The sequence below is a fragment of the Hippopotamus amphibius genome, chromosome 2 (assembly GCF_030028045.1).
Source record: "Hippopotamus amphibius kiboko isolate mHipAmp2 chromosome 2, mHipAmp2.hap2, whole genome shotgun sequence".
Lineage (NCBI taxonomy): Eukaryota > Metazoa > Chordata > Mammalia > Artiodactyla > Hippopotamidae > Hippopotamus > Hippopotamus amphibius.
The window spans coordinates 213,905,634-213,918,652 of record NC_080187.1 but is presented as its reverse complement, the minus strand read 5'-3'; the positions used below and the strand labels follow the sequence as shown (position 1 = coordinate 213,918,652).

At 37.1% G+C, this 13,019-nt stretch overlaps 1 protein-coding gene across 2 annotated transcripts in view; it reads right to left on the bottom strand.

Annotated features, from left to right (window-relative positions):
- Positions 1–13,019, bottom strand: part of REC114 (REC114 meiotic recombination protein) — a 109,039-nt gene that overhangs the window by 6,308 nt on the left and 89,712 nt on the right. For both annotated transcript variants that reach the window (XM_057723258.1, XM_057723259.1), the window contains one exon: positions 4,888–5,100. In XM_057723258.1, the coding sequence (XP_057579241.1) occupies positions 4,888–5,100 (213 nt within the window). The remainder of the gene's footprint in view (positions 1–4,887; positions 5,101–13,019) is intronic.

Sequence of the window (13,019 nt, the reverse complement as noted above, 5' to 3'; positions counted from 1 at the left end):
TAAGACATGTTCACAAAAAAAGTCATACAGAAACAAAAGGGAAGAATTCTAAAACATTAAAATCTGATTTGGCAAACTAAACATAGTCAAGAGGAAATCACACAGTACTAGTTTAAAGAAAAACACTTTATATAAGTAACTGTAAAATCTATGTTCGCCACAGATAAACTAGGAAAAGAAAGTTGGTGATATAACAGCAAAAATGAATTGTCTTCGCCCAATGAGTTTAAAGGGAACTTAAAGGATGAAGTGATGGAAAGCCAGATTTGGAAAATCATTACTCAAAATAGAAATTAAAAAACCCGGCTTGAAACTGGATTTCAACTCAAGAGCAGAGGTAGCTATGCTAGCAGCATGTGGGACTAGGCCAAAGAAATGCTAGAATATGTATGTACCTCCAAGGGAAATTTTATAACAATGATTCTCAAACTTTTTTTTTATCACAAGGCTCTTTACACAGTTACAAATTATTGAGGCTTTCAAACAGCTTTTGAGTTACATATATCTGATATTTGTTAGAAATTAAGACAAAAATTTTAAATACTCATTTAAAAATTATAAACCCACTATATGTTAATATTAACATTTTAATTAAAAATAACATTTTCTAGCATAAAAATATAATGATTTTTGCAAATTTCTAATATCTAGCTGGACTCTCCTATCCACTTCTGCACTCAATCTGCCAACACATGTTGCTCTGGCTGAAGTACATGAAGAAAATCTGGCTTCACACAGATACATAGATGGAAAAAGTTGTTTTTCAAAAATAGGTTTTTCAAGTAATTGTGGATATTCTTTGAGATGACATCAAAACTCCACAAATGATAGTTTCTTAAAGGTTAGTTTCAAGATAGAATCTGAAATCAAAGCAATGAACTTTTTATACTGTATACTTTTTAACAAAATCCTTTGGTCTAAGGAATCTCTGTACTGTTTTCCATAGCAGTTGTACCTATTTGCATTTCCACCAAGAGTGCACTAAGGGTTCCCTTTTCTTGGTTTTTTTAAAAATAATATTATTTAAAAAAATTTTTTTTTTAAATTTTTTGGCTGCCTTGGGTCTTAGTTGCTGCACACAGGCTCTCTAATTGCAGCGAGTAGGGGCTACTCTTCGTTGCAGTGTGCAGCCTTCTCAGTGCAGTGGCTTCTCTTGCTGTGGAGCACGGGCTCTAGGCATATGGGCTCAACAGTTGTGGCTCACGGGCTGTAGAGCACAGGCTCAGTAGTTGTGGCGCACGGGCTAAGTTGCTACACGGCATGTGGGATGTTCTTGGACCAGGGATTGAACCCATGTCCCCTGCATTGGCAGGCGGGTTCTTAACCACTGGGTCACCAGGGAAGCCCCACACATCTTGTCTTTTTGATAATAACTGTTCTGACAGGTGTGAGGATATCTCATTGCGGTTTTGATTTGCACTTCCCTGATGGTGAGTAACGCTAAGCATCTTTTCAGTGTCTGCTGGCCACCTGTATGTCTTTGGAAACATGTCTATTCAGGTCCTGTGCCCATTTTTTTTTTTTAAGAACTTTTACTGAAATACAGTTAACAGACAATAAACTGCATATATTTAGAGTGTACAAGTTGGTATCCCAATCTCCCAATTCATGCCCCCCAACCCTCCCCGTCTTCCCCACTTGGTGTCCAAATGTTTGTTCTCTACATCTCCTCTGCCCATTTTTAAATTTTTCTTTTCCATGTTGATTTGTATGAGTTCTTGTGTATTTTGAATATTAACTTCTTATCAGATACATCGTTTGCAAATGTTTTCTCCCATTTAGCAGGCAGCCTTTTTTGAGAAAAAAAAAAAATTATTTGGATGCATTGGGTCTTAGTTGCAGCACGTGGGATTTTTGTTGAGGCATGCAGGATCTTTCCTTGCAGTGCACAGGCTTCTTTCTAGTTGTGGCATGCAGGTTTTTCTCCAGTCGCGGCATGTGGGCTCCAGAGCGCATGGGCTCTGTAGTTCACAGCACTCAGCTTTCTCAGTGTGGTGTGGGGGCTTAGTTGCTCCCTGGCACATAGGATCTTAATTTTCCAACCAGGGATCAAACCCTTGTCCCCTGCATTGGAAGGCGGATTCTTTTCTTTACCACTGGACCACCAGGGAAGTCCCAGTCTTTTTGTTTTGTTAATAGTTTCCCATGCTGTGCAAAAGCTTTTTACTTTGATGTCCCATTTGTTCAGTTTTGCTTGTGTTTCCCTTCCTTGAGGCTATAGACAAAAATATTGCCAAGACTGGTGTCAAAGAGTGTACTGCCTGTTTTCTTCTAGGAGTTGTACGGTTTCAGGTCTTATATTTAAGTCTTCAATCCATTTTGATTTTATTTTTGTATATGGTACGAGAAGGTAGTCCAGTTTTCCCAACACCATTTATTGAAGAGAAATTAAAAACAGAACTAGCATATGATACAGCAATTCCACTTCAGAACTAGCTTATGATACAGCAATTCCACTTTTGTTTCCAAACAAAACAAAAACACTAATTCAAAAAGATATATGCACCCCTTGTTCACTGCAGCATTACTCACAGTAGCCAGGATATGGAAGCAAACTAACCCTAAGTGTCTACTGATAGATGAATGGATAAAGAGGATGTAGCATGCACATACGTGCGCGCGCGCACACACACACACGAATATTAGCCAAAAGAGGAAATTTTGTCACTTGTGACAATATGGATGGACTTAGAGGGTATTTTCTTACATGAAGTAAGGCAGAGAAAGACAAATACTGTATGATTTCACTTCTATGTGGAATCTAAAAAAAAAAGACAAACAAAACAGAAACAGACTTACAGATACAGTGAACAAAGAGTTACCGGGGAGAAGGGGGTAGGGGGATGAGTGAAACAGGAAATAGGTGACGGGTACATACATACATACATAGAATCCACTGGTCTGTTTTGCACTTTGGCCCTTTTTCATCCATGCATGATTTTGCAGCATCATGTATTCGTCACTTAAAAAATACTGGTTCACTGGACTATACAGATCTTCCAACTGTTGAAACATTTTGTCATGTAATTATTTTAAAAATCACGTTCATTAATAGTACCATCAGGGAAGTCTTCTGGGTTAGGAAGCTGTGAAGCTCAAATGGCAGATACCAGTTTTCCAAGATTCTAATTTTCACTCAAAAAACTTATTTTGTCACTGTTGATAAATACTGTCAGTTGTTTTCTTGAAATTACAGGCTCACTTCATTCATTTGAGAAAATGCCCACCAAACACCCGAATCTGAATAACCATAGTCTGTCTGTTGTTCAAGTAATAATGTTTTTCCACGAAGAGGCTGGTTCAGCACCCAATGCAGTCATACAGATGCTTTCCCAAGAGAACGCCATCGTGCTTCCAAATGCAGATGGTTTTGTTACTTCTTACTGCAGTGACCAGTGAAGGACAAGACTGCTGGTACAGCTGGATGCCACTGCCTTGATCTGTGCTAAGGTGACAGCAGCTTTGCTCGCAACGCTTTTGTCCCATTAACACAAATATCAATACAGCAAAAGGGCAAATAATGTCTTAATATTATTACAAAAATAATATGGCCTTTGTGGACCCCTGAAAAAGTCTCAGGGAAGCACTCGGATCACAGTTTGAGAATCACTGTTCTATAGTGACAACCATAATACACCTGGAGCTCCCAGCTCATCTAATGCTAGTATTCTAGGCAGCTACAGTGAGAACCAACCTTGAAGCAAGAAAAATAAATCAGTGTCTTCTTTGGAAAAATGTCTATTCAGTTCCTCTGCTCACTTTTAATCGATTGTTTTTTTGGATACTGAGTTGTATGAGTTCTTGTAATTTTGGATATTAACCCTTTGAATGTATCAGTTGCAAATACCTTCTCCCATTCAATAGGTTGCCTTTTTGGTCTGTTGATGATTTCCTTCATTGTGCAAAGCTTTTTAGTTGGATGCAGTCCCATTTGTTTATTTTTGCTTTTGTTGCCCTTGCCTGGGGCACATGAAAAGATGCTCAACATCACTCATCATCAGGGAAATGAAAATCAAACCACAAGATATTATCTCACAACTGTCAGAATGGCTGTCATCAAAAAGACAAAAAATAAGTGCTGGCGAGGATGTGGAGAAAAGGGAACCCTTATGCATTCTTGGTGGGTATGTAAATTGGCAGCTACTATGGAAAACAGTATGGTGGTTTTTCAAAAAATTAAAAATAGAACTACTGTATGATCTAGTAATTCCACTTCTGGGTATTTATCCGAAGAAAACAAAAACACTAATTCAAAAAGATATATATATGCACCCCTATGTTCACTGCCACATTATTTACAGTAGCCAAGATACAGAAGCAACGTAAGTGTCCATCAATAAATGACTGGATAAAGATGAGGTCTGTGTGTGTATATGTATACACATACACAATGGAATATATACAAAAATGAGGTGTATATATACACACACAATAAAATATGTGGAATCTAAAAAAACGAACAAATATAAAACAGACTCATAAATACAGAGAATGAACGTGGTTGCAGAGTGGGGGGGGTGGGGAGGCAAACTAGGTCAAAGGGATTAAGAGGCATAAACTTCCATGTAAAAATGAGGCACGGGGATACAGTTAATGTACAGCATAGGGAATATGGTCAATACTGTGGTAGTAACTGTATGGTGACGGATGGCAACTAGACTTACTGTGATCATTTTTGTAATGTATAAAAATATGAAACCACTACACTGTATACCTGAAACTAATCATATACATCAATTATACACCAGTAAAAACAAGTAAGTCACTCAACATTAGATATCTTTAACCTGCAAACTTGGTGGACTCAGCAAAGTCCACAGTGATGTTGGCCCCCACAGCATATCATTTTGTCAGGTGTCTCGTACAGCCACACACACGCCTACTTACGCCATGCTGTGGTGGGATGCCCTGCACACAGCCCTTCCCTTGGCTTTCACCTGCCCACAGTGGGCCAGGACTCGGCCTGAGCTCCTGGCTGATTCCGTCGGGCACCTGGACGGTGATGTACTGGGCCAGCTTCTGCACGCAGCTGCAGCAGTGTTCCAGCGCCTGCTCCTTTGAGCTTCCACTAAACTGTACCCTGAACATACGACTCTTATCCTGTGTGACAAATCAAAGTTATCCTCAGTGACCCTTGTCATATCACTTTACTTTTATTTACTATGGGGTCTTCCCTTTATTTGAAAGGGAAGAGGTATGAAATAAGGGAGCAGTTACCCTAGATAGTTGACGTGGGTATACAAAAGCTAGTAAGTTTTCTTCGCCCTTTTGGGAGCTGTTCCTCATACTAAATTCATTTCCTTCAAGGCACTGACAGCAGCAAAAATGGAAAAGCCTGTATCATAAAGACCAGGAAGGTCATTATATTGACTGCAGTGAAAGATCGATATTTTGTCTTACTTTGGAACAAAGATTTCATACCCAACTCCTTAGGTGGAAAATCAGTGAAGCTAATAGTCCTGGCTCAACAAAATTTTCCAAACCTGAATATATAAAAGAGCTAACTAGGTAGATACCACATTAAACAAGCGAGTGAATCTGAAAAACAAAACTGGGGATCGGGGACAGGCAAATGCTGAGAGCTAATGCATCTCATATTAACAACCTGTTGTGCCCTTTATCCTTCAAGAGGCCAGAGTTACTGTACAAATCAAAAGACAAATCAATCACACTGCCTTTAATTTGCTGTATGAGTTACATCCCCTGGAAAATCAGCAAATGTGGAAGAGATGCAATTAAAATTTTAGAATGTGGCAACTACATCAAATTTATTTAATTGTATGTTTAAAAATAGAACTAAGTTGTAACAATAACAATAAACCCATTATTTCAATAGAAGCAGTTTCCTCTTTTTCTAGTCTGATATCCTGCCTAGTTTTAGAGGACTCAGCTTACAAAAAAGCCACCCCAAATGGGTGGTATTTATTGTGTACCTTCGTTCAATTTCTTCTGTAAAGAAATTCAGATGCTAACATAGTAACAGCATTTTTCATTTGTTAAATACACAAATCACACTGCTAACTAGAAAATGTTTCTAACCATAGTTAACAAAATCCTGAAAGTTCTTATAAGCAAAAATCCTTGGTTTTCCTGTTCACAATTTACACTATTTAAATTTTTAGATAAAGCCATCAAGCAAGCCACATGTTTAGGATGTAGAAAACTTGGCATGGCCAGATAGTGGTAAGGTATCACGTCTAGAAGAATAGACACTGCTACCCCTTTACTGCCTCTGTTGGGTTCTCTTTGTTTTTTAATTCATTTAGTTTTTTCCCAAGTATAAAAGTAATCCATTATCACTGCCCCCTCCAACAATGAAAAAATATGAATATTTTTCTTATGTATATTAGTCATTTGTATTTTTTCTTTTGCCTATTCATTGCTTGTTCATTTCCTTAGCTATTTTTCTCTTGGATTAATAATCCCCAAATTATCAAGAGTCTCTGAAAGCTAACTTTCCAGGAGGAAGGGGAAAGAACTGATAAGAGAACTCTACTTTCAGTTTTTGGTAATTCTATGCTCTTCTGTGAAACTGAGCTTTCTTGTTTACAATTAACTAGCTGTTTCCAACTCACCCTAGTTTAGACTGTACACAGGGACATCTATATGAAGTACCTTTATATTAGCTCTTTCCATGATGATTCTGTAATTATCTAACCTTCTGAGAAGTAATCACATAAAAAACTGCGTCATAGCTAGATGAAAGCTATATGTAGAAACAGACGATTATTAAGTATATAAGGCAAAAATCTCAGACCACTTGTCTAGAGGTATCTCTGTATATGTGAGTGTACATAAGAATGAGTTTGGACAGTTAGGATTTCTTCGGAATGTAGTTCCAAGAAATGACAGGGAAGGCTGTATGTCTGATAGCCTAACTGATGTTTTGGTCCATGTTTGCCTCTGTAAAATTCTCAGACAGAATTTGAGCTTATCATCTGAAACCAGAAATACCACTTCAACACATGTGGACCCAAGATAAAGCCAAGGTACATCAGGAAAAATGTGAAAATGAGTTACATCTTCATCCCGCATCCTTAGTATCATGGGGTACTACAATACAAAAAACCTTCCACCTGGTTAACAAAAAAGACTCCTAGGTTGAAAATCTTGATGAGATTTATTTTTATGCTGTAATTAAAAGTCAGAAAGAGCTCCTCATTGTGAAATGAAAGTTTTTCAAGTATATATTAACAGCCATAAACTGTCCCAAATATACAGTCTCCAGCATTTATTATCTAAGGAGATCAGCTCAAAATTATATAATTATATATATTTTAATATTTTTTATTTTAAAAATATTTATATTTTTATATATTATATATATAATATGTTTGTTTGTTTTTGCCACACCGTGCAGCTTGTGGGGTCTTAGCTCCTTGACCGGGGTTACACCTGGACCCACGGCAGTGGAAGTATGGAGTTCTAACCATTGGACTGCCAGGGAATTCCCCAAATTACTATATTTTAAGTATATTTTAAGTGGTGGCTTATATGTTGTTCCCACCCTACTTCAGAACACTTAATTTTGAGTTCTTACAACTAACAGAAAACTCCTCAAGGAAACAAAAGTTAAGGATAAGTGCTTGTCTCTTTATACTTATCTTCACATACAAGAAAATCAGGCTTCACCTTCTGGGAGGCACTGGGCCCATTAAACGCTGACTCACAAGTGTGAATGGCATCTCCATGCAGAGATCTTAAGCGGCAGGCTCTGTAGCTAACGTTACAGGAAGTCACAGGGCCCAGTTAGTACCATGTAGGAAGACAGCCCAAGGAGACGTGAAAATCCTTACAAACATGGCTGTGTTTTCCTGCTGGTTTTAGATTCATCACCCAGACCTGGAAGCAGTCTCCCATCATCACTAGGACCCCAAGAGAAGTTTCCCCACCACTAGTAGTGAATTCCTCTATGTAGAAACTGGGGGTGGAGAGGGGCACAGAAAAAGAACTTAATCAGAGAAGGGACTTCAACATTTCATTTGATCCTCTGCTTTGAAACCACGGCTGAGGCCAGACAAAACCATGAAAAAATTCTTCAGTGAGTTACTGGAGGTGAGGACAGCGGTTGAGGATTATGCCTTTGAACCAAAGTCTCCTCCGGTAGGGAATTACATGTCGACTGTTAGCCAATCAGCCGAGACCATTCTGATTACAATTACTGAAAAAAAGGAAGCCCTCCTTACAATTAGGCTGATCTTATACAAGCTACTTATTTTGGCCAGAGAGAAAAGAAATATGATTTTTACTGCCCCCTGAATTTAAGTTATATTAAATTTCTGCTAAAGGAATGAAAGTTTTATTTCAAAATACTTCTGTTAATTTAAACGAGAATGTTTGTTACGTAATACTTGGTTAACTAAAAGTTATCCAAGGCAAGAAACACTACAGTTGTGTACCCTTTGCCAAGTAAGGCAGAAAGAAGAATCTGTGGGCTCAGTATCAATATATCAAGTCAACAGATCAAAGGACTTTAAAAAATGAAACAAATCATGATCTTGATAGGTGTTAAAATTCAGTATGTAATCCTGATAAAAGTATAAGTAAATAAACTATAGCTGAAAGACTATCTCCCTAACATGGTCAAGAATATCCAATCAACAGCCAAAAATATTCTTAATGTGTAAACACTAGTTCCCACTCAAGTCAGTAAGATGTCAAGGATGGCTACATAATCACCTAATTACAGTGTTTTGGAAGGTTTAGATAATTCAGTAAGGTGAGAAAAGTAGTAAGTATAAATTATGGGAAGTAAACTATCATTGTCTGCAGATTATAAAATTACTTCCCTAGAAATTAAAAATTAATTATCAGAGCTAACAAAAATTTAGTAAGGAAGCTCAACTTAATTCAGAAAAAATCTAGTAATAAGCTGCTAGAAATATCTCTGGGATAAAGAATACCATCTACAATAACAATAGGCAAAAGGATCCTAAACTTAAATATTTAAAAATCTATATATAAAGTATATGTTATATACACAAATATCACATTTAAAATTATATAACTACACATACAGATAATTTATAAATTTGACACTGTGCTATCCAGAGTGCTTTGTATCTTGCTTTCCTCGTGTAACATTATATCTGGAATATGATACCAAGTCATTTCTTAGTCTCTGAAAACATGATTTTCCACGACTACCTAGTATTTTTATTGTTTGGATGCACCATGAATCAATTAACTAATTCCTGATTTTTCACTACCGTAAAAATGTCTTGATTTTCATAAGGATTTATTTACAGGGTTCTTAAGACAGAAGTATTAGAAGTGTGAATGTTTATTTTGTAAATGTGCCCTCCAGATAGGTTGTCCCTGTTTCTATAGCACTGATATGTAAAAATGCTCATTTATCCAAATCCTCTCCAACAGGGTGGTATAATTTAAAAACCAGTTTCCAATTTGATAAGCAGAAATGAGCATCTTCCTTTAATTTGCATTTCTTTGGTAACTAATGGGAATGAATATTTTTTGTGTGTGTTTGTTAGCCTTCTGTATTTCTTCTGTGAGTCACCTGTCTACTGCTTTTGCCTGATTTTCTTCTTCAAAATCTTTAGACACTCTGTATGGAGAGTGTCTAATGCATGTATAGATTACATGTTATATAGAAAAAACATGGATTTTCTGTCACATGCACCTGAACACCATCCGAACTGATACAATATATATGTCTAGTAAAAACGTCAAAATGTTAAGTGATTTTTTTCAAATTATTTTTTTTCTCTTTATAGTTAGTTAAAAATTTAATAATAACATAATCAGGAAAAAATTAAAACTCAAATATCAGACACATGGCATGGTGTAACTTTTTTTTTTAAGCTCTTTTATTGAAATATAATTGCTTTACACTGTTGTGCCAGTTTTTGCTGTACAACAAAGTGAATCAGCTGTATTTATACATATATCCCCATATCCCCTCCCTCCCATGACTCCTTCCCACCCTCGCTATCCCAGCCCTCTAAGTCATCACCCATCATCAAGTTGATCTCCCTGTGTTATGCAGCACCTTCCCACTAGCTATCTGTTTTACATTTGGTAGTGTATAGATGTCAATGCTACTTTCTCACTTTGCCCCAGCTTCCCCTTCGCCCCTCACCCCATGTCCTCAAGTCCGTTCTCTACATCTGCATCTTTATTCTTGCCCTGTCACTGGGTTCATCAGTACCATTTTTTTAGATTCCATATATGAGTTAGCATACAGTATTTGTTCTTCTCTTTCTGGCTTACTTCACTCTGTATGGCAGTCTCTAGGTCTATCCACCTCCTTACATATAGCTCCATTTCATTCCTTTTTATGGCTGAGTAACATTCCATTGTATATATGTGCCACATCTTCTTTATCCATTCATCTGTTGATGGGCATTTAGGTTGCTTCCAGGTCCTTGCTACTGTAAATAGTGCTGCAATGAACAGTATGGTCCATGTTTCTTTTTGGATTATGGTTTTCTCAGGATATATGCCCAATAGTGAGATTGCTGGGTCATATGGTAGTTCTATTTTTAGTTTTTTAAGGAACCTCCATACTGTCTTCCATAGTGGCTGTACCAATGTACATTCCCACCAACAGTGTAGAAGGGTTCCCTTTTCTCTGCACCCTCTTCAGCATTTACTGTTTCTAGATTTTTTGATGATGGCCATTTGGACCAGTGTGAGGCGATACCTCATTGTGGCTTTGACTTGCATTTCTCTAATGATTAGTGATGTTGCGCATCTTTTCATGTGTTTGTTAGCCATCTGCATGTCTTCTTTGGAGAAATGTCTATTTAGGTCTTCCGCCCATTTGTGGATTGGGTTGCTTTTTTGATATTGCACTTCATGAGCTGCTTGCATGTTTTGGAGATTAATCCTTTGTCCGTTGCTTCATTGGCAAATATTTTCTCCCATTCTGAGGGTTGTCTTCTTGTCTTGTTTATTGTTTCTTTTGCTGTGCAAAAGCTTTTAAGTTTCATTAGGTGCCATTTGTTTGTTTTTTATTTTATTTCCATTATTCTAGGAGATGGGTCAAAAAGGATCTTGCTTTATGTCAGACAGTGTTCTGCCTATGTTTTCCTCTAAGAGTTTTATAGTGTCTGGCCTTACATTTAGCTCTTTAATCCATTTTAAGTTTACTTTTGTGTATGGTGTTAGGAAGTGTTCTAATTTCATTCTTTCACATGTAGCTATCCAATTTTCCCAGCTCCACTTACTGAAGAGGCTGTCTTTTTTCTATTGTATATTCTTGCCTCCTTTGTCAAAGATAAGGTGCCCATATGTGCATGAGTTTATCTCTGGGCTATCCTGTTCCATTGATCTATATTTCTGTTTTTGTGCCAGTACCATACTGTCTTGATCACTGTAGCCTTGTAGTATAGTTTGAAGTCAGGGAACCTGATTCCTCCAGCCACGTCTTTCCTTCTCAAGATTGCTTTGGCTATTTGGGGTCTTTTGCGTTTCCATACAAACTGTAAAATTTCTTGTTCTAGTTCTGTGAAAAATGCCATTGGTAATTTGATAGGGATTGCACTGAAACTGTAAATTGCTTTGGGTAGTAGTACAGTCATTTTCACAATGCTGATTCTTCCAATCCAAGAACATGGAATGTCCTTGTATCTGTTTGTAGTATCTTTGACTTCTTTCATCAGTGTCATAGTTTTCTGCATACAGGTCTTTTGCCTCCTTAGGCAGGTTTATTCCTAGGTATTTTATTCTTCTTGTTGCAATGGTAAATGGGATTGTCTCCTTAATTTCTCTTTCTGCTCTTTTGTTGTTAGTATATAGGAATGCAAGAGATTTCTGTGCATTAATTTTGTATCCTGCTACTACTTTACTGAATTCATCAATTAGTGCTAGCAGTTTTCTGGTAGCATCTTTAGGGTTTTCTAAGTAAAATATCATGTCATCTGCAAAGAGTGACAATTTTACTTCTTTTCCAATTTGGATTCCTTTTATTTCCTTTTCTTCTCTGATTGCTGTGGCTAACACTTCCAAAGCTATGTTGAATAACAGTGGTGAGAGTGGGCACCCTCATCTTGTTCCTGTTCTCAAAGGGAATGCTTTCAGTTTTTCACCATTTAGAATGATGTTGGCTGTTGGTTTGTCATATATGGCTTTTATTATGTTGGGGTAATTTCCTTCTATGGCATGCTGTAACTTTTTAAAAGACACATTCATCCAGCATGACACAGTCCTGGGCTGGGAGTCAGAAGACCAATGGGTGGCCCAGTTTTCTGATAGCTAGTTGGCTATTGGCTTATGTTGAATTAAGTTTCCTCATATGTAAAATGAAAACAGGGGCTCCTGGATGTTTTGAGTACGTGCTCCAGATCCCTTAGGCAGTCTGGTGAAGCCAGAGGACCCCTTCTCAGAACAATGTTTTTAATCACATAAAATATATAACAGTACAAAGGAAACCAATTATACTGAAATAATTTATTACAATATTAAAACACTGATTTGTAAACTAATAACATATATGCTTCCTTACTAATGTACTCAATAAAAAGCTCTAGCGGCAGGACTAACAACCACCATGATACTGGGGTAGTGATGAGTGTAAATGACCTCTATGACATCAGAAACAACTGAAGTGTGATGTGAAGGTATCTGACTTCTACTGGTACAAATGTGGTCTAATGCCAACATTCATACTTGAAGGAAATCAGAAATTTCAGTTTAAGGTCAGTGAAAATCCATGCAGTTCATGGACCCTCTGAATTCTCTGAAGATCCTTTGAAGGGTCTGATAAAGACCCTCCTATTAGAGGCTCTTGAAGATCTCTTTCAACTCTGTCTATGAGCCCATTAAAAATTAGGATCTTTTACCTAAATTTCAATATTATTAGTCAGTGAATGTTAACAGATTGGTTTTTATCATTATTTCTGAAAGAAAATAATCCAGGTGATTAGTCTTGTTGCTTCGATGAGGATCATTCTTTACGTTTAATACAGCTAGAAAGCAAATAAAAGGGAATTTTATTATGTAGTATTAAAGAGAAAAAATGAAGACATTTTCAGCGAAGCATTCGAAAGCACACCTTT